The following is a 22,844-nucleotide window of genomic DNA, read 5'->3' as shown; positions in this document are numbered from 1 at the left end:
AAGTCTCTCCTCTCTCTCTCTCTCTCTCTCTCTCTCTCTCTCTCTCTCTCTCTCTCTCTCTCTCTCACACACACACACACACACACACACACACACACACACACACACACACACACAGTGCCAGGATGATGATGATAAGTGGTTGAGCCCATCAGGAGAAGGAGTGGCCTGCTGGCTCAGGACCAGGAAGTGTCTCCTAGGCAGGCTCAGATTTCTCAGATGTGATCACATCTACTTCAGAGCACCAGCCTTAGCCCGCTCTCTCTATTGAAGCCATTGCATGGCCAGATTAGTTTAACTTATCATGAAGGCAGTTCTTGGTTGTTCTTGGCTTCTTTTCACATTCTGTGGCTTTTTAAGAGCTGCCGTACCCTCTGAGCCTGTGCTGATGACATAATTTTGATGCTGGAGTTATTGAGTTGCAATTTAAAATGAGCTTGAAGTTCCTTCTGTACTCTGACACTCCTGGAATAAATTCTTCTTGAACTGAGCATTCTGTGTCACCTGCAGTCAACACCACACAGTGCGATGATTGATATCGTGCTTGATACTATAGTTGTTTGTTTGTTTGTTTGGTTGGTTGGTTGGTTTTGTCTTCTGCGGCTCAGAGGTTGCACCCTGATGTGCTGAAAGGGGTCACCTGCTCTACTTAACTTCCTTCTCATGGATATAACAGACTCAGGATATATCTTCATCTGTGCCCTCGAGAAGACTATACTTTACTCAGTTGTTTAAAAATTTAGTATCGCCCCCCACCCAGGGATCCATCCCATAATCAGCCACCAAATGCAGACACTATTGCATATGCCAGCAAGATTTAGCTGAAAGAACCCTGATATAGCTGTCTCTTGTGAGGCTATGCCAGTGCTTGGCAAACACAGAAGTGGATGCTCACAGTCAGCTATTGGATGGAACACAGGGCCCCCAATGGAGGAGCTAAAGTACCCAAGGAGCTGAAGGTGTCTGCAACCCTATAGGTGGAACAACAATATGAACTAACTAGTACCCCCCAGAGCTCATGTCTCTAGCTGCATATGTAGGAGAAGATGGCCTAGTTGGCCTTCATTGGGAAGAGAGGGCCCTTGGTCTTTCAAACTTTATATGCCCCAGTACAGGGGAACACCAGAGCCAAGAAGTGGGAGTGGGTGGGTAGGGGAGGGGGGTACAGGGGACTTTCAGGATAGCATTTGAAATGTAAATGAAGAAAATACCTAATAAAAAATTTGGGAAAAAAAGATATAAAAATTTAGTAACAATTGTTTGGATATGACAGCTTGAACTTCTATATTCCCATTAAAGGCCATGGAGTTAGCACTCACAGTGTGGTACTTCCATGTTGTTTAAGCATGGACAGTGGTTTGGGGGAGTTGGAGCTTTGAGAATGGGCTACTGAGAGATGGGTTGTCACTAGCAGGGCAAGTGGCAGTGGCATATTATCAGAAGGGATGCCTTGGTAGTCAGAGCTTTTTTCTTATCATGGATTGTCTCTAGTGGAGTGCTACACGGCCACTCCAGTCACTCCCTTTTCTAAGTGTAAGGGAAGGAGCTACCTGTTGGAGACTGGTCGGGACCTCCTGGTAGAGTACTCACTTAACATGCATGCAGCTCGGTCCTTAGCACCACTAGGTCTGGTAGAACTCGTTTGTAATCCCAGTCCTCAAAGGGATGCAGGAAAATCAGAAGTTCAAGGTCATATTGGGCTGCATAGAAAGTTAAAGGCTAGTGTTATATATTGAAGAGAACCTGTCTGAAGAATAAATAAATGTCAGATGTTGGAAGGGTGTTAAAAGAGCAGCTGTTGGGAAAAAAATGGTTAAAGAAAGATTTAAGATGTGCAGATGTGGTGGGGACCGCATGGGAAAATGAGCACCAAGATTGCACTCTAAGAGTCACACTTAGGGAATGCTGGGAAACCCACAGTGGCCCATCAGTTTCCTTGGGAAGATTCTGTGATCTTTAAAGAAATATAAACAGAAGAACAGAATAGATGGCAAGAGAGATGTAGAGTGTCTGAAAGAGGGTGACTGCTTTTTCATTAGGAGACCAAGACAAGAGCCTCTTTGCTTTAGAGGATGGGCAATCACCATGAAGACAATGATTTAAAACGTTATAAGCAAGTGACAGAGCTATGAAAACGTTTCCCTTCTCAAGTATCCAGGAGGCCATTTAGAACCACTTCAGAGGTTGTGGTGCATGCTGTCATGGAATTTGCTAAGTATAGAAGAACTTCTACCCCAGACACAGTGTGAGATCCTAGAAACTCTAGTGAGATGGGATGCTTCCACCTGGGAGATAGAAAAGGCAAGTGTCGTGTGCTTTGGTTTGAGGTTTGACATTTTCAAGGTGAAGATTGGATTTATGAATTCTATTTACTTCTCTCTGAACCCTGATACCCATTCCTTTGTAACTCCTTGTCAGCTGGGCTGCACTCAGTCCATCCTCATCACACCATAGACATCACCATGGTTGGAGGCTGTGGGTTCCACTCTACAGACCACACTGCAGATGTGTCAATGGCCAAGTGAGGGAGAGAATCTCTCTCCCCTTCCCTATGGCTTAGAGGAATATTCTGTTTATAATGGGCAAGAAAAAAATCTGCTCAAACGCAGTAACTGCAAGACCTTCCAAAGTCTGCAAGGAGTCTAGGGAGTGGGCATCAGCTGGCACCTCGTTTCACTCCCATAACGCTTGCTTTCCCCACTTCTCAATTGCTACCTCCCGGCATAATTACCATGGCAAGCATTTCCTGTTCATCCCCTGTAGGTACACCATGTTGCGCCAACAACTCTCGGCCCAGCAGGAATATACAGTATCCTTTGCCAGTGTCGAGCTGGGCTTGATTACACTTCACGGTTGTAATTCAAGCCCCACTAATCCTCCTCTGTGGTAGGAAGAGAGGCCTGTTCTATTAGATAAGCTGATTACTGTCTGGTGTGTGCTTCATGCCTAGCAAGAGTTGTTTATATGTAGAATTATTGCTGGTTGGGGTCTGGGCCTCACCATGCTGAGGAAGCTCCCTTTGGGGTCAGGGTGTGTGGCTTCAACATGGCTTGGGATGGGTAAGGAATGGAGTGTTTGTGGCAGCTACTTTTTTTTTTCTCAGTCTGTCTGCCAGAAGCTTAAATATTTACTTCCCTATGAATAGAAGGAGCCAGCTATTCAAAGGCTGAGACTTCTACCTCCAGTAGCCCTTTGCAAAGACCACTGCCCCAGAGTTGGCAGCCCCTGGTGAGGTTTGCAGTGCACTGTGAGAGCCGAATTAGCAAGGACGATGGTGGGTCAAGTTGAGTATGTGGTGAACTTGCCAGCCACAGACTCCAGCCAGCCCAACCACAGGGGGAGAATGTCTGCCTAGACTGAGTGAATGCTTTCTCACATGCAAAGAAGTCTGCTCCGAGGCCTCAGAAGCCTGGAATCCACTTTGCCAGCCCACACTGCTTTGGTGGGTGGCTTGTGGCCTGCGTGTAAGACTCTACAACCTTTGCTTTTCCACAAAGAGGAAGTATGTGGGGGACACCTGTCTGAGAAGCGAGTTTGATCTGGTTCCTAGCTACTGTACCCAGGATTCTCATCTCTATTTGAGGTACCTCATCCCCAGGTGCAACCCCAAGATTTTGCTCATTTGTGGCTCTTTACTGTTGAGATGCTAGGCTGAGGTAGGGTAAGTGGATGGTGAGAAGTTGCCGGGAATCTCCAGCAGCCTCTGTCAAGGTCTACATCACCGTGTGCTGGGTTCTCTGTTGGCTTCCTTGGACATGTGACAGCCTGCTCTGGAGTATGGCATTGTGATGAATGGGGCCTTTCTTAGCTGTGAGGTGATTGGGTGAGGCAACTTCACCCACCACACTACCTTCTATGAGTTGCATTCTAACAGTAATCTGATTGGTCTGCCTTTCCCGGGTCATCATTTGTCCTTCTCAGGAATACCTTTTTTTTTTTTTTTTTTTTTGATTTATTTATTATACATAAGTACACTGTAGCTGTTTTCAGACATTCCAGAAGAGGGCATCAGACCTCATTACGGATGGTTGTGAGCTACCATGTGGTTGCTGGGATTTGAACTCAGGACCTTTGGAAGAGCAGTCAGTGCTTTTACCCACTGAGCCATCTCCCCAGCCCAGGAATACCTTTCTTTAGTCTTTGCATTTGTGGGCCCTCAGTATCTGTCTAGGATAAAGTACTCACCCAGGGAATGATTTGTGTGCATGTATGTAACACACATGCATGTGGAGGCCGAAGCACCATCTTGGATGTCATTCTTCAGGAACATTCCCTTCCTCCCTCTACTGTCTTCACCTTGGTTGTTGTCATTGTCGCTGTTTTTAAGTCAGGGTCTTTAACTGTCAGGCTTACCAGCCAGAAACCCTCTAGGGTCTCATCTGTCTCTGCCTACCTTCCCAGGACTAAGATAACAAGAATGTGCCACCATGCCTGGCTCTCCCCTCCTCCTCCTCCTAATGTGGATCCTTAAGAATTGAACTAGGATCTTAATGCTAATAAGGCAAGCACTTTACCAACTTAGCAACCAACCTACCTCCAAGGGTGATTTTTTTCTTTTAGTTTAATGGGTAAACAAATTAAGTGTATTGCATAAAAGAAGAGGCCCGTGAGCGAATTGCTATAAATTGCCTACTTTGGGCACAGTTCACCTAAGCTGGGCCCTCTCCCGTCTTCCATTCCCAGCTTTCTTTCTGGAAGGCAGGGAATGCCAATCCCCAAGAACCTGGCTGTGGCTTGGGTGTAAAGGGCACGGTCACCCCTGCAGAAGCAGGCATGATGCCGAAGGGACATGGTGTGGTGCTCTGTCCTCAATACTGGGACATGTGACCCTGTCATGCTTCTTGATCCAGAAACATTCTGTGAATTATTGTATCTCCCTCCCTCCCCTAAGAACCTCCCCCTCCTCTTTACCTCCTTAAATGCTTTCCTCTCTCTAACTTTGATCTTTGATTTCTAGGGAAATCATGGTTTCTTCTAAATCAGCATACTCTTCAAATGGATGAATCCTACCCACAGGGGTTTCTTCTCCTTGTAAACTTAAATTAATTTGTAGTTGGAAAAAACACCCGAAAGGAACCACAGTGAATTTTATGCACCAAAACAAAGCCATAGAAGTGACTACAAAGTTTTAAACCCAATTTGAGCACTGGACAGTCTTTCACATATAAGGATCAAGTGTCCCTTCTTTCATTGTGAAGAATTAATGAATCCATGAGCTCACCTTGTCTGTCCGTTTGTACATGAGCTGTATGTAACTTTGACATCTGGGCTATTGTTTAAGACTTGACTGGACGGCTGTGTTAGATCTGTGGTCTTATATTTCTGTACACTCCGAGTGCACTGTGTATATTCTGGAAGTGAGGGAAGGAAGGAGAGAGGAGAAGGAGGTCTGCAAACCTCAGATAGTAGGCATCTTTTATTCCCCACATCAATTGAGAAAATGCTTAGCAATCAGAAAAAAACCGTGGGGAAACCATTCCTTGATATTTACTTTAGCATCTCTGAAACAGTCCCAGGGATCCCTGTAAGAGTCATGAGATCAACGGCAGGGCTTCAATTCATAGAGCCAAACTGAGTAGTGAGTCAAGGGACACCTGCACCTACCTCAGGTTTCTGGAACCTAGAGGCTGGCCAAACACAGGACCATAGGGGTGGCCTGCAGAAAGGAAAGAGTTAAGAAATACCTGCTTCTTGTTTTCTATGCACCTTGTCGTCTATCTCGGATTTTTCTTGCATCCCTACATCTTAACTTCTAGGCAACTCTCTGCTCTCCCACATGTATGGTGATCCCGATCCCAAGTTTACAAGCCAGAACTTAACGATTCATTTGCCTAAAGTAGATGTTTCTAGGTCTGTCTCTGCGTCTCTGTTTCTTGGGATTCTGGCTGGAACAGGAGGAAGAGTCACATACTCTGTGTGAATTCTTAAGGAATCTCAAGCTAGCTGGTTTATTTTCTAATGTTGCCGTGGCTCGGGTACCCATTTAGAGGTCACTGTTAAAGATGAGGTGGTTCATAACATTTTAACTTTTCCGTAGGGAGGAATATATATATATTTGCCTACAAACATTGTAAGATCCCTACACAAGGGCTAGGTGTTTCTTTCCTTGGAGCCTTCAAGGTGCCTTTCTCTGTACTATTTCTGAGGGCTCATGGGTCATCTTGGCAGAGAGGTGGTGACGAAGTTCTGGTTTGCAAAGTGGAAAGAGAGCCAGGAACCAGAAGATCATCACAGTGGGTGATGCTGACCCGAAAACCAAGGGGTAGTACCAGCTGGTCACCACCGTCCTTTACCAAGAAGAGCAGCATCCATCTCTCTGTCTCCTGGCATTGAACGCAAATGCAAATCCACCTTTTGAAAGAACCGGTGGCCTCGCCATAACTTTTGGGAGTGTGGTGTGCAAGGTATTCTGTGAGTTCTCTGCTTCTCTTAGGACAGAAAAGGGGCAATTTTGAAACTGGAAATGTTAGCAGCTTTACTGGTGTAGGCTACTTTCGGAAGAATAGAAAGAATTTCTGTAAAAGACAGCATAGACCCCTGCCCTGGGAGCATTTTGATCAAGCTGAGAAAATCCCATCTTGAGGTGGATATTGTGGTGTGCACCCTGTAATCCCTGCCCTTGCGGGATGGGGGATGGAGGCAGGAGAATTAGGAGTTTACCATCTTTCCTCTGCATAGTGAGTTTGATGCCAGTCTACTTTACCTCAGGCCTTGTCCCAAAGAAGAAATTTTAGCTGATCTGGGAAGCTGACTCTAGATGTAATGGGCATGGCCCAGTGCTAGCTGCATCACCAAGCAGCAATATAGAAACAGAAGCGAATTTGTCTTCTGAAATGGCAGTCTGTGTTTCAAACCAGAAAACTCAGTCCCCTGCCCAAGTTTCCTAGCTACAGTGATGTCTTCTCCCAGAGCTATAGGGGACTTCCTGCTTAAGCACGAGAGCTGAGAGCTTGAGTTCACATTCCCAGTATGGACATGAAAACTGAGGTGTGACTGCACATCTCTGTACCCACAAGGTTATATAGATGGCATCGGGAGGACAGCTGTATCTTGATGGCTGTGAGGCTGGATCCAGGTTCTTAAATAAATAAGACAGAGAGAGATAGGGACAGTTGTCTGCATTTCTCCATGCAGGTACACACATGAATACCATACACACACACACACACACACACACCCCAAACACACACAGACACCTATCAAAAAAGCATCTCTCTCTCTCTCTCTCTCTCTCTCTCTCTCTCTCTCTCTCTCTCTCTCTCTCTCTCTCTCTCTCTCGTGTGTGTGTGTGTGTGTGTGTGTAAACAGGGACAGCTTGCTATTGGCTTGGCTCTCTTCGAGTTTAGAGAGGCTCATAAAGTGCCATCCCTAAGCCAGGCTGGGGTTGGGTCTAATGGAAAAGCTCTGGAACTTTTGAAGCCACTATTATTATATGTTTGGGGAGATGTTGACTCACTAGGTGAATGAGAAAACAAGACGCTTCTTTGGGGGGGGGCGGGGAATATGGTAGGAACGGAAGTAAGTAAGGCCCAGCCTCAGCGAGGTGAATCTTTAAAGGGAAACAAAGCTAGCGCCTCGCCCGTCTCTCTGCCAGCCACTGATGTATTTTAGCCAGAGCCTGATGATACAAACACACTTTAATGATGATCGTGATGCCACTGTACCTCCCCTCAGGGTGGGTGCTTCTAGTGTGAGTGTGCAGGTAGGGAGCTGTATCTCAGGGCACAGAGGGAAGGACTGGGAGCTCTCCCTGAGTTTCCAATGTCACAAGTGTTCAGAAAGAAGCAGAGGCAGCAACAACAGAAAAGCCATCTGAAAATCGGAGCCTAATCACGCCCATCTGCTCCGGCGCTGCTTCCCCTCGCTGCCTGCCAGGATGTCTGCTGCAGACGCTAAGTAGCACATTATTTTCGATAAGTTGCAATCATTTGCTTGAAATCTACTTCTCCTTTAAAATGTCCCCTGGAAACCAGAATCGGCGTTTGAGAAGGCCTGTTCAGGATAAAGCGTAAATGCCTGTGCGCGCCTTCAGGATAAGTACCACCCACTTGGCCAGCAGGTGTCCTTGTGTTCATGAGTCAGACACTTAGCTGTGTTGGGTGGAGAGGGAGAGGCACATGGAGGAGAGCCCAGGAAGACAATGCTATCACAGTGGGCTGAGTCCCCAGGGAAAGGTACAGGTTCTGGAATTAGAAAGACAGCCGATGGATAACCTACTGAGACAGAATCACCACTCTCTCCTAAAGGCAGGAAGCCAGCTCTCTTGGTCTCTATGAGATGTTTGTCTCTTTTAAGTAGAGACTAAACAAGGGAATGTGACAGGCTTGCCTTGCAACCTAGAGCTCCCGTTTCCTAATGCCATGACCACATTCCATCCACCAACACCACCAGGATTCCTCAGCTCATGTGTGTGTGTGTCTGTCTGTCTGTGTGTACCTGTGTGTCTGTGTGTATCTGTGTGCCTGTGATGAGACTCCAGACAGTCAGCTTACAGTGTTCCTAGCTGATCTTTGATCCTCAGTGACTGGGGGTTTCTGTAGAATGCTGGAAAGTGCTGAGACGCAGGAAAAGCCTCCTGTTTGTCGCTGTGCTGCTATGTTCCGTCTCCTTCGTATGGATGGTGACTTGTTAGCAGTGAAGTTTGGGGAGCAGGTGGCTTTTGAGATGGGCTAAGGACTGGAGCCACTGTCTTCTTGAGATGACTGTCTTGGCATGACAGGTATATGCTATGCTGCTTTAGAAAACAGAAAGTTAATGTGTATGTGCAACAATGTGTGGATGTCATAATGAATGGTAGCTCCTCCTCCTGTAAGTAGAGCAGCCTGGGGCCTCCCTCCCAGTCCTCTGCACCTGACCCCGTATGCAGGCAGCCTTGGCTCTAACCCTTATTTGACTGTTGGGTTGGGAAGCATCAGCTGTATACTTGTACATAGGTTTCTAGCTCTTGGTCTAAAATGATGTTAGAACTTCTCCTCCCATTGCTACATCTCTTCTGTTTGCCTCCAGCTCTTTGGTCAGTTGAGTTTAACTTTCCATTGAGCATGGTGCGACCATATCTTCATCTTGGTGGGAGCAAGGCACGCTTAGCAGGTTTGTGTGCACTGCCTCCTCTCCCAGCCCCTGCATCCCTGGTCAAGGCCAATGACTCTTTTAGACCACTTAGTACACTACCCAGGTAAAATCTGCTTCCCAGGCCCACTCACCAAGATGTGTGGCTTCTCCAACCTCCACCCATGGCTTTGGGGGAATCCAGGAGAGGCCCCCTAGTGGTCCAGCCCCCTTCTGTCTGTTTAGGAGAAACTCCTGTCATGGCTTGGCTTTTGCTGTCAGCTGCCCCTTAAATCCGCCCAGTCCTAATTTTCTGTAACTCCCTAACCACCATGAAATCGCTCTGCTTTCTAGATTCCTATCCTCTTAACAGTTTGTATCAGCTTGAATTAATTAAGCTGCCAAAAGTAAACAAAACTCTGGAAAATTCCAAAGTGTGTCTTAAACAAAACACAGCTTTATTATTTTCTTATTCTCCAGAGGCAAGAGAGCCCGAGCTGATCTCCAAGTCCAACCCCATCTATGTCTCTTCTATGTAGCCTCCTCCGTGCGACTTATAGTGCTGGGTCCATCTAGTGATGTGAGGAGACTGCTAGGGTGCAGTCACGAGAAGGAAAGGACAATGCCACAAGAAGGGTGTTTTCCCTTTCCAGGGAGTTCCCAAAGAGTCCCACCCCTCCTTCCTTTTACCTCTCATTGGTTGGGGCTCTGTCATATGGTGTATGAGCTGGAGGGAAAGCTACAAAGTGCCTTCTTCCAGACACTGGGGAAAAAATCAAGTTGCCAAAGTTGAAACAAGCAGAGCAGGCCTTTCCTGCATCTTTGTGCCAGCCAGGCAGATCAGGCCTTACTGTGACCTCTGGGCCAGCCTTCTGTCTGGTCCGTTTCAAGGTGGTCTCTTGTCCAGGTCCTATCTTCACAGTCACACATCCCCATGCATGTTAATATGGTTGGCATGCACATTTACAAAGGATGCCCTCGGTGGGGGGTGGGGATTGAAGTGATAATGGTTGTCATTGGTCCCAAGAAGTCCTTTCTCTTTGCTCTCTACAAGCAAAAATGTGCTCTTCGTTTCTTTCCTGCACTTTGGCTTCTGTTCTCTTATTCAGTGAGGTCACAGGTCTGATGGACAGGCAGAGACAGGTAGAAGTATACAGGCCAAGGGCAGATGGGATGAGGGCAGCTAGAGAGCAGCATCTGTGTCCAGATCCTGACATCAAGCCCTTGTCTGTCTGTCTGTCCTTGCTCTTCTCACCTCCTCATGGCTGCTACCTGTAGAGGTTTACATTTCCGTCTTGCTGAAGGGGATGGGGGTGGGGCGCTACTCCAGCAAGTGAGGAAACACCACAGCATGTGTGTTGTCTTCTATAAAGTAGGCAATTGATACACAGATTGTATTGATACACAAACTTTTGGGCTGGGAGATAGATAACTTGTAGAGTGCTTATTTAGCATGCAGGGGGCTCTAGGTACAACTCCTAGCCCCACAAAACAAGCAAGTGAACAACTTAGTAATGATGACACCGTTAAGAAAATTGCAGAGAGGCCAGCCTGGTCTACAGAGTGAGTTCCAGGACAACCAGGGCTATATAGAGAAACCCTGTCTCGAAAAAACAAAAACAACAACAAAAACAAACAAACAACAACAACAACAACAAAAGTTGGAGAAAAAATATCCCTGCTACTATTTAGTTTGTGAATATGGTCAGGAAAGTTTCCTTGACTCCAGGCGGTTATTTGTTATCCTAAGCATTGACATCCATAAGGTGAGACTGCACGTGCCACATGCCCAGCAACAGCAGCTGGTTTTAATGTTTTAAATATGGAGTTCCTCCATGCCCTAGCAGAGGAGGGCCGAATCCTACCCAAATTTCAAACTGAAGCCTGCTTTCCTAAACCTCGGCATATGAATAGAGTCTTTGCTCTCTTCTAACTGGAATTTATGTATTTTTAATGGAACTTTGAAAGCAACCACTAAAGGAGAGACTTCCAGGCTAGCTTGTCTGACATAAGGTGAGGTTACTTCCGAGTTGAATGGTTCCCGAGGGTCTCCCAGCCTTTGGCCGTGGAGGAGGCATCCAGTGTGAGCCCTGGCGGGCTGGGAGCACACAGATGCTTCCCGGCTCTGGGAGAAAAGTGTATGGAGAGTTCATGTAAAAAGCAGACACACAAAACCTAGGCTTCATGGGGAGGAGGAGATGGGTGGATAGATACCTGTGGCATCTCCTGCGGCCAGTTTAGACCAGTCGGCAAGTCTGAAGGCAACAGAGAAACCATCTCAAAAGAAAAACTGATGGATGGCATCCAAAGAAAAATACTCAAGGTGGCCCTCTTCTCCTCCTCCTCAAATAAATAACACATAAGATTTTTAAAGCAGTGGGGACCTTACAGTGCTTAGGAGAATGGTAACACAGGAGCCTAAGTGACAGGAAGGGGGAGAAAACGCAGACACTTCACTGGAATGTATTTGATGCACTGAAGAATGAGTGGTTTGTGGGATATGATATCATCACTGACCAGGCCTTGCTCAGAAGCACAGGAGTTGTATGCATATGTATTCATATATAGATATCCGTGCCTGTGTATGTGGTGCACTCACTGGCTTATGCTGGTTCTTTCGTTGTTACAGATTTCTAACATACAGGAACCAGACACCAGACTCTTAAGACGATCATTTCTAGTTCTTTACCAGCATACCAGCCTCCTGAAGGCAGTGTCTCACGCAGTGCAGGGGAGCCTCCTACTTGCTTTGTAGCTGAGGGTGATATTGAACTTATGATCTTCCAGCCTTCACCTTAGGAGTGATGTAATAACAGGTCTGAGCCTCAGAGGAACTCTCCTTGTACCAAACACTGGATTATGCTTTAGTAAATAATAGTCACGTGTTGGACGAGGTGATAATATGTCTTTAATTCCAGGAAGAGGTGAGTTCAAGGTCCTCCTGATCTACATAGTGAGTTCCAGGACAGCCAGGGCTATGTAGAGGGACTCTGTCTCAAAAGAACAAACAATCGTCACCATCATCATCATAAATAACAATAATAACTTTATTTCATTTATAATCAGAATGGTGGCAAAGTAGTATTATCACTACTTATTTGTTGATGAGGAAAATGAAACTAAGAGGCAAAGTCACACAGTGAGAGTCTGTAATGTGGGTTAGCATGGAGATATCCCCCTTCTATCTCAGTGTACTTTCTCATGGTTCCTCATGCCGTGTTATAGACCTGAGGGAAGAGAAGCCTGAATGTACACTTCTGTTCTCTTGGCTGTTAGAACTTGGTGGTGGGGTTGAGGAGTGTATCATGCCCTAGCAAGAACCAGGCAATGCTCTGGGCATCTTATGAAGACTTTAATCCACAAAACGTATTCAGTTTAAGGCAAGAGAACATCAAGAAACCCCTCCTGCTTTCAGTAGCGAGTTGGTGTAGGAGATGCTGTTGTAGAAAGAAGTCTTCCTCTCCATGGGGTGTGCAGTATCCTCCAGCCACTGGCTCCACACTTCCCATGCTTCTTATGTATATTAAGTAGGGATGCTTTCCCACGTCATGAGTTCCCATGTGCAGTCCAGGCCTTACACACCCTACCCTGGCCCTCTCCGGGGCCTCATTCCCTTTCCTTAGATGTCTTGAGTACATGGATCCGAAGGCAGAGGCAGTATGAAGTCATGCCCCAACCCCCCAACTTCTGCAGCTTTTCTTGGGACAAAGGGGGTTTCCCAAGCCACCATATAAGCTTTAGCTATTAAGATCTATAAGTCCGTCACTCAGACAGCCGGCACCCATCCAGAAATGCAGGCGCCTGTTGCCCAGTGCATTCACTTTCTCCCTGCCAGCTGGCCCGGGGAGACTCGGTGTGCCAAGCAGGGAACGTGTGAATAGGATCCATGCCCGCACATCCCCTGAGAAGTACAAGCCCTGTGACCAGAAGGGCCAAAAGCTAGCCCATAGAAAAGAAAAACTTGCTGTGTCTCTAAAGAAAAATCCCTAAACAGAAACGCTCAAAATAGTAAAACCATCCCAAGAGTGTCCTGTGTTTTTGTTGTCATCCCCTGCCTTAGAACTTCACCCACAGCTCCACGTGCTGTGGCTCTGAGCCAAGTGGGAAGAAATGACTGCATTTTCCAGTTCCTGGCTAGAGCGCCCTTTGAAAATCAGTGCGGCCTTGATACCTTAAGAAACACTCCATAAAGATGCTTGCACTGAAATCCTTAAAGATCTTACTGTCTCGTTGTTGGAAGGAAGTTTACAAGTCCCTTTCTGATATCATATGCTGTTTATGCATACCTGATTATTAATAAGCCAAGAAAAATATTGGAAGGATTGAAAGATATCTTGTCTTCACACCAAGAGGTAACACTTTAGGAGACTTTTGACCCTGAACAAAGCCCTGTGTGAGTCTAAGGGGACAATACTGAGTATCAGAGTGAGTCCCAGATTTACAGATTCTGTGCACTGAAACCCTCTGAAGAGGCCATTCTAGGCTAGCAGCCAGGAAGATTCCCGCTTGGTCCTCTAAGGTCTGAGTTCCGTCAGTACTGGGCTCTCTGGAGCCTATCCATCAACCGTTGTCTGGCAGCTGCCTGTAATGCTGGATTGTGAAACTGGGGGAATCAAATGGTTAATCATTTCCATTTACTTGATAGACGACTCTTTAAAATAACTCACCCAGACAGCTTTTCCATCAAAGACGGAAGAGGCTTGAGCGAGGGAAGAGGGCCTATAAGTACAACCCCCAAGCTTCAGGCTACTAAGTAATGGAAGATGTGGGTCCCGACACGGTTTAGAAGAATCAGTTCATAGCACAGTCATTTTCCAGCTGGAGAAGTGCCCACCGGTTTGTGGATGGTTATGCCTGTAGGGAAATGACAGAACCTGAAAGGTCGGGGTGGAGGAGTAAGGGGTTGGGGAGGGGGGGAGGTGTTCTACAAAGCTTAAAGCAGTTTGGTGTACTCTCAGGCCTTGGAGGAACCCTTCACAGATACCAGTCCTGTGCTTGGGTGACTCTCCCTCACACAGAGAGCCATTGCCTTAATGTCAGCATAGTATTGCTTGTTTAGAATGGCCACTTATGAAAGGCAGATCTGAGTTTTGGGAAATGGGTATTGGAAGAGATGGGAGAGCAAACACATTCTCTCTGTACAACTTACAACCGGAGGGTGGGGCACGTGCCAGGAACTAGCTGTGACAGGACACAGATGCCTAAGACGCCATAGTCCTACATCCTACTTGGCTGCTGTGCACAAAGCGCTGAAAAGACCCGAAGAGGTGCATAATACATGATCCGTGAGATCATGGAAGATCACCATGTCACCACTGGCTTCCAGGAGCTCTCGATCTTGGTGGCAGGAGCCTGCCTTGTTTTAGCCAAGTTTCTTTACCTTTATAATCTGTAAGTGTGCTAGCAGAGCATGTGTTTTCTGTTACCAGGTGATGCAATTCAATGTGCACAAAGGGTCCCAGCAGATGAACAGTTTCAGTTTCTAGAAGTCCAAGGGCAGATTACTCCTTTCTCCACTGGCTTCAGAGCCCTGCCTGGCTTGGGGTTGGCACCTTGTCTTGCTACAACACAATTACTTACAAGACCTGGAGACTGTCAAATTCAGCTTCTGCTTTGGTACCTTAAAACCATGAAGAGACTTCCTCAAGCCTTCCCTAAGCCTATGTCCCTTCTCCAACCATCTCTTTCTCTTGCTCAGCTGAGTTTCAAGCTTCACTCCATAGCCTGAAACAATGCCTTCTGCTAATATGCCCTCTTCCCTGTCTGCCCACATTTGGGAATCTCAAATCGGAGTAGATCCCAATTCCCCAGCTCCATGGAGATGTTGGTAGCTATGGGACCCTTCTTTAAACAAGTCCTCGGTGGGGAGAGAGTGCCCTCTAGTGGGCACCAGCTGGGAGCGACTCTGGAGCTGTGTTGCTCAGCCAAGGACAAAACAATCCTTAGCACAGACCTCCCACTGGCTCTCTTGAATGTGCCTTTGGGTTTGGTTTGTTTATCTCCTTGTGTGATGAAAATAAATAAAGAATGAACAGCAGGAGGCCAGTTGTGAGGGCTGCTCCAATCAGGCTGTGACAGTCTCCTTATCGCTGGAGTTTTAGCACGGGATTAACCCTAGGGCAAGTGATAGCAGCTGATGTGACTTCAGGTGTTTTCTAAAGGCTGTGACAACCTCTGTATAAATCACTTACCTGTCGTGACTGGTCTCTGTCTTGATTGGAATGGGAGGGGGTGATTCGTGGGTAGGAAACTCCTTTAAGAATTATTAGCTAGCAAGGATAAACATCTTGGTGTTCTGTACAGCCAGTGGGGCTGTTAGGACCCTGTATTACCAGCATGCACAGGCAAGGGGACCCTTTTAAGCTCAGTTTCAGGGAAAGCTGTTGGGCAGGAGATGGAAAGGGAGGGAGGGAGGGGCTGCTGGGCACCCATCAGGGAGGCGGGAACCTGATCATATGTGATGGCTGCAGGATTAGGTAACAGCTCGGCTGGTTGAAATTGGATCTTGGAGGACGAGTGTTAACATCTCTGGTGTCCCAGTGAAAGGTTCATTTGAGTCGTGCATGGTGCTGGAGAGATAAAAAGGAGCTTTTAAATACGCATTTTGTATCCAGCTCACCAGAGTACTGACTTCAAGCCATAAATAGGAAGTGTCACTTCTGTTAGCCGTATCGCTTATTTCTTTAAAGCTGGCGGCATTTTTTTTAAAAACTGACTAGCTGAACAATTTCCGGGTCAGTGAATCCAAATACCTGAGTTTGTTTGTTTGTTTTGTTGTTGTTGTTGTTGTTCTTATTGTTGTACTAGTATCTTGAAATCTTGTCCTGGGAAGAAATATGGACCTGCAAGATTCTCTGCCTTCTTCAAACACACATGTGCACCCCAAGACCATCAGAGCAATCACCTCCTATGTACTATAGCACAACAAAGTGCTCCCCTATTTGTGCCTACTTCCTGCATATTGCCCAGTGTAGTTTACTTTCATGAGTAGAGTATACTTGAAATGGTGCAATGTGTGTGTGGACCGAGGAGGGTTCTTCTTCTTCTTCTTCTTCTTCTTCTTCTTCTTCTTCTTCTTCTCCTCCTCCTCCTCCTCCTCCTCCTCCTCCTCCTCCTCCTCCTCTTCCTCCTCCTCCTCCTCCTTCTCCTTCTTCTTTTTCTTTTCATTCTCTTATTTTCAAATCTCTGGTAGAACATTTCTTTACATGTCTGTAAAACAATTGTCATGAGTCTTGGCAAACCCAATTTCCTCTGAATGAGTATTCAATTAAAGCATTTACCACGTAAATATTAAGCTCCTTGATTGTTGCCCGCCCCACTTCTACCTGGGAAAATCTTTACCCACCCAGGAATCAGTGCATCCCAATGCACTGTCCGCAGAAACTTGCAGTTTGGGTAGGCAAGGACTGTTAAACAATAGGCCACTATTGTCCTCTGCATTGCCCCTGCAGCACCCTGAGGGAGTTCCCTGCCTTATTAAAAATATCAAAAAAAAAAAATTCAAGGATAAGCACGCTCTTCATTAGGTTGAGGAGAGTTGATAAAAAGGAACTTGGTTGTTTAAAAGCACCAAGGCACAGGCATGACTGAAACCCAGAGAGGTAGAAAGAAAGAAAGAAAGAAAGAAAGAAAGAAAGAAAGAAAGAAAGAAAGAAAGAAAGAAAGAAAGAAAGAAAGAAAGAAAGAAAGAAAGAAAGATCAGGTATATGGGAACCAGCAGTATGAACCTGTTCATGGTCACTTGCCTGAGTACCAGTCAGTCTATCTTTCTTCTTCCTCACAATTGCTTTTGCTACATCTGGGAGTTTAGGAGGCCATCTTTGGCACCTGCTCTGTCGGAGGAGAGGCGTACCTAACATTGCTTTGGGCAGGCATTGCCTGGGCGGGCAGCCGCCTACTGATGGGTAACATGTTCTTTTTGACTGTGCTGCCGTGGATGAGAAAGGATGATGGATATCTATCATCATGCCTTCGTGACGGGCCATGTACAAGGACCATAGGCTTCAGAGTCACCAGGAGACATCCTTGGTCGCATTACTGTCTTATTAAGCATCATGGGAAAAATTTTTTATCCCAGGGAGTTTGATTTGGTTTCTTCTGAAGAAAGTACATTGGATCTCTGAGTAAGAAAACTGGATTTAGAGACTGGTACAGAGAGACATATTTATAATCCTAGCATACAGTAGAGGCCAAGTAGGGGTTTTATGAGCTTGAGGCCAGCATGGATGTGTAGACTAAGACCTTGTTGAATGAACAAATAAATGAATGAATGGGGATTCAAATATTGCCTCAGAATGGTATTAGATTGATCATCTTAAATAATCAATCTAAAACAACGTATTCGTTTTCTAATAGCTCAGAGGTAATTTCTTTTTTAAAATTTGTGAAAGGCTCATAAATATCTTTTTGATAAAGTGATTAAAATTCACCAAGCAAAGAGTCACACCTATAAACCCTACAAGTGATGCCTTCATACCTACCTACCTTGGATGTGATGACAGCCAGACTTAGAGGCCCAACGTGTGGAAGGGTAGATGCTCAGTGTCTTCAGAGCCTGGCATGTAGGTCATGCTGGAAGTCCACCTAGTCCCTATCGTAAGGAGCCTTTGTTGGTGTTAGTTTGTCAGAGGATTTTGTTGATCTGAGTAAAAATGTGCATCATACAGAAGAGCATGGCTCTGTTGTCCATAGTCATTCCAAGGGCTGTTTCTATAGAAAGTTCTGAGCCTACCAGAATAAGATTTCATTGAAGGAGATCCTGCAAGTACACCAGCACAATTGCTTCATCTTACAGTTATCCCTACTGTATCAACTCGATTTGTACATGGAAGAACCTTGGTATGAAAGGGAAAATCTAATAGCTACCGAGATGTCATGGTGTGTATGTAGATAGCTTTCTTTTCTCGTCTATGTCTTCCCTTCCTTCTTTCCTTTCTGTCTTCATCAAGCAGTACCCTTGATAACCTTTACTGCCAACTTTTGACATTCCTCCTGTGTTGGAAGAAAGCCATGATGTAGTTTTTCTTCTGGACCAGGAACTGGAGTTTCCTTCAGAATGAAGTGACAAGGATGCTATCTGTTGGGAGCCAGGAGCATGTGGGCACAGCCAGCAGTGATACTGGCATTACCCGAGAAGGTTTGGCCTTATCTCCACGTCCTCTTATGTTGGGCTCATCCCTATCTTCCCCATCACAGCCCCTGGAGTAGGGAGGGCTGCCTAGGAAGCAGTTAGCTCTGGTCTGTTCTCTTGGTACCCTAAAAAGGAAGATAGACTTCTCTGGTCTGCTCTCTTGATACCCTAAACAGGTCTTGACTCTCAAAGTTCTTGTTCATCCACTAGGATCTAGATCCCATCTCTTCCATCATTGTCCTTCCCTCCTCTTCTGTTCTCAGAATTCTCTCCTTTTTTGTTATTTGTTTGTGTTTTCCAACATTGAAAATGTTCTTCTTGTTCTCTTCCAACAAAAACTTGGTGGCTGATGACATAACTGGATTTAGTTGAGTGGTTTGTTTATTGTAAGGCAGGTTGTGTGCAAGGGGGACATAAGCATCTCTCTTGTTAGCTGGTCTGCATAATCACTTTATCTCTTTCTGTTCAAGTCACCCCCACCCACAAAGTTGTGATGCTTCCCTAAAAAGTACCCTGGTTTTGATCTGAAACTTTTTTTCTACCAGAACCCAGGGTTTGGTGAATCAAAGAAAGCATCTTCTTACAAAAACCACGCCCTTGCTTTGCACAAAGACCACACCCTTGCTCTGCACAGAACAGAGCACTTACCACCCAGCCTAGATGGATGGAGCTTAGTTTTGAAACCAGTGCATCCCTACACTGGGGTCAGTTTGTCTTTGTGTTTTTCTAGACTAATCTTTCAGCTAGTTCAGGGAAAAGCTCTCAAGATTTAATTCCATCGACTGGGTTTACCTTGCTGAAGTTATTTTGGAAATGACAATACAAGTTAATTCAATATTACAAAGAAAGTTAACAGAGTAAAAGCCACAAACAGAAACCTAAAGGAAGAAATAAAGAAATGCTTTTTTGTTTGAAACCTGGCAGTTTGAAGATTAAAGTGAAAAAAATCACATTCTCTTATAATTAATGTTTGTAGTCTAACATTGCTTGTAGTAAAACACATATAATGAGAATTTTGTTGATTTTGTAGTGTGCAGGTTAGTGGCATTAACTAAATGTACATGGTTGTATGACTGTTACCATCATCCATCTCTTTAGGAGGTGGGTAGAGACAAGGCCTCAGATGGCCCAGGCTGGCATATAACACACATGCTTGTGAGCAAACACATACACACACCCACACACATATACCAACACATGGACACAGTGATGACCTTGAACTCCCGACCCTCCCAGATTCACTAAGTCCTGAGATTATAGGTGTGACCCACACCTTACATCTTCCTCAAGAGAAACCCCACGTATGACACACTAACTCCCCATGCCCTTCTCTTGGTCCCAGCCCCACTGTTCTCTTTTTCTGGGTACTTCATATAAGTAGTTTCTTTCGAGCAAAGCAGGTGTCTCCTTCCATATTCCCATCCTCTTAGTTGGTGGCCTGCCTGTCCTCTGTTCTCCACATGCCATATGACACTTGATCTGGAAGCTGGCTTGACTGAGAGACGCAGTTGGGTTCTTCTATTTTGTGTTTGGTAAATGATTTTCCTGAGTTGCTGCTGCTAATGTTTTTCCCCTTTGTCTTTCTCTGTAGTTTTGAGTATTCGGGGAGCCCAAGAAGAGGAGCCCACAGACCCCCAGCTCATGCGACTGGACAACATGCTGCTAGCAGAAGGGGTGGCGGGGCCTGAGAAGGGCGGAGGCTCAGCAGCGGCGGCAGCAGCAGCGGCAGCTTCTGGGGGTGCAGGCTCAGACAACTCAGTGGAGCATTCCGATTACAGAGCCAAACTCTCACAGATCAGACAAATCTACCACACAGAGCTGGAGAAGTATGAGCAGGTAACCTCACCCCTACAGACTGGGCATCATGGTGGCCATTGGCCAAGGAAGGGCAGAACAAACCACAACCTCACAGCCTGAGAACTTGAGTTGTCCGGGCTTATCAGCTTAGAGTCTTGAATCCCTTCAAGACCCTGGCCTCAACTATTGAAAGCCTAGGCCTTACATGGGGCAAGATACTAAAAAACATAACATTGTAAATTATGACTATAAGAAATATCAATAGTCAGTGTAAGGAATATCCTGTGCTGAGAACTCTAGAACATTTGTAGACTGTAGAATGCATTTGGGCTCTCCCTAGAGCACACAGACCATTGTCAGAGTTGCAACCTGATTGCAGGGATTGCTGACTTTCTTCGGCTGCTGTTTGCTGTTTAGTTAAAGAGCAGTATTCTTCTGTTGCTCAGAGAATTCCATGGGACACTTGAACCTGACCTTTCCATGCTGGGATCAACTGAGACAAGCATACCCTCTTCTTTATGTGTGCTATGTGGTGTGATGTACAGTTCTCCACAAAGATAACAGGTCATCTTAAGAGATACTCTGGGGTCACACCATTCTCAAGGAGATATTCTAGGGCCACACCATCCTCAAGTCCAGTCCTAGCATTCTTCTGATAATGTCCTGAACCTGCTTACTATACTCCAAAGGAGTGGGTATTTGATAGAAAACTGTAGAGTTATGAAGGGTCATAAGTCCTCTGGAAATAATAGAATTGCTTTAAGACACAAAGCAGCATAAAAAAAAATGAGATGCCATATTGTAACAGAGCTACCCCTGTTAGGGAAAGCCCCACCTGTCCCCATACCCTTGGACTTCTATATCAGTGCCATTTCTCCAGCCATCATGACCAGTAGTGTTCTATCAGGAGTCCTTTAACACCCAGCTCTTCTCCATTTATTTAACCGACAGATATATTCATCGTCACTGCTGAATTCTAAGCTGAACTCGGGTTCTATAAGAATGTCTTTTCCTTGAATTAGATTTTCTTTTACTATTTTTGTGTACCAAAAAAGAAAAGGGAGGGAAAAAAAAGCAGTCTACTTATGACTACCCAGGTAGCCGGCAAATGTGAATGTAATAGAAAATTTAAATTTTAAAATAGAAATGGGCATTTTAAAATTTAAAGTGGAGAAAGTTTCATGATTGTACTCCTGTCCACCTTTGGAATGGATACCCACAGAATACACTCGCTTACGCAGGAGGAAATGCTGTGCCTCCTTAAGTTAGGCACAGTGAAATTCATCCATCAGACAAGGTATAGCGGTATACGGTATAGCGGGAACTGAAGGAAGGAAAAAAATGTCAACATGTTAAGAACTGTGAGGACATTACCCTGTATGTTCTTGGAAAAGAACATATGTTCCTGACACACTCTTGGCTTCTGGAGATGTGTCTCAGCAGAGTCTGGGATAAGTTGGCCTGCCTACTAATGGTGTTTTTCCCACCTGGATAATCCAAACCAGGACTCAGTTCTAATTCAGTGGGGTGACTTTAGACGATGCATATACAGACTTTGCTTACAAAGATCTCTGGATGGCCTCTTGGTTTATCCCCTCTGCAATACTCTCACTTTACCTTCTCCAGGAAGCATGGCCTCTTCCCAGCAACCTGCCTAGACCTGACATCTTGGGTAATTCATGCCAGTTAAGCAAACCATGAAAGAACCTTAGAATAAATGCAGCTTCCTCCAATCATGCAACTGAAGTGCATGTTGGGCTTGGAGGTGCTGAAAGATGGCTTCATTGTTAGTTTGAGATGTAGATAGGACAGAACTGATTTCTCCATTGAAGCTCCCTTCTTCCTCTCCCTCTCCCATCTCCATGGAAAATTTGACCTCTCAGGCAGTAGTAGCCTATTTCAGTAACATACTCACTAGTGCAAAAGTCTGGACCAGTGCAATTGTACTTGATCTTCAAGCCATTTTGATGTTGGATGCCTAGGGCCTTTCAACACAGATGAGGAAGGTGAGGTGAAAAACGGTAAACATGATGCTGAGGTCGCACATCCAGTGAGGAATAGAGGTTGACATAGAGCCCTGTTGTGACCCTTAGGCCAAGCAGTCTTGTTGAAACAAGGCCTGCCTCCATTTAGTAAATGTAAGGTGGAGACACGGGTCAACACTGACTAAGAAGCATGCCCTGTTATCTCTTTGGGTTGGGCTACTGACATCAAGCTAGTGATGAAAGTGCTCTCTCTAGAAAGTTCTCATGGATTCCTGCCTATGCTAAATCATAAAGATGTTGGACGTGAAGAACTCAGGAGAAACCCCACGAGTACAGCGCAGATTATGCAAATGTAGCAGTGGCCAACTTGTCTCGTGTATTTATTAGATTTGGGGAGTAAAGCGTCATGTCTCCTTATTTATGTGGACAGTTTTGGGGGTGAGAAGTGAACTCTGCTTATCGCATTCTGCATGCTTAATAATTTACTAAAATTAGTTGGTTAATTACAATAAATAGCAGCTTGCACAGCGATGGCACTGTTGACCTTTTAGCTGGCGTGTGTGAGAGCTCCATCTTTCTCATTCTCCTGCAACAGTTCCTCATGGGGGCTTTGTTAAAAGTAGGGAGCCTCAGTCAAGTAAAATGTCATCCTCCATGTTAGTAGTTGTCACTGTCAATTCTGCTACCTTTGTTTCGTTCTTTGTATATTGATAACAGATAACCACATGATAATTAACTTCTAACTTATCCCTCATCCCCAGCCCTCCAAATAGACCCACCCGAACAAGCTACTATTTTATCCCAAGGTTATTAAATAAAGAAACTTCTAGAAACCATCATTACTATTAAATGACATTAATAAGACACTTCTGTAGCAGACGATG

At 45.5% G+C, this 22,844-nt stretch overlaps 1 protein-coding gene across 5 annotated transcripts in view; it reads left to right on the top strand.

The window, feature by feature from the left end:
- The window catches only part of Pbx1 (PBX homeobox 1), a 312,214-nt gene that overhangs the window by 203,421 nt on the left and 85,949 nt on the right, over positions 1-22,844 (top strand). For all 5 annotated transcript variants that reach the window (XM_029480163.2, XM_021158888.3, XM_029480164.2 and 2 more), the window contains exon 3: positions 19,770-20,014. In XM_029480163.2, coding sequence (XP_029336023.1) covers positions 19,770-20,014 — 245 coding nt within the window. The remainder of the gene's footprint in view (positions 1-19,769; positions 20,015-22,844) is intronic.

The sequence above is a fragment of the Mus caroli genome, unplaced genomic scaffold (assembly GCF_978045245.1).
Source record: "Mus caroli unplaced genomic scaffold, Mus_caroli_1 scaffold_1, whole genome shotgun sequence".
Lineage (NCBI taxonomy): Eukaryota > Metazoa > Chordata > Mammalia > Rodentia > Muridae > Mus > Mus caroli.
This window is presented reverse-complemented; position numbering and strand designations above follow the sequence as displayed.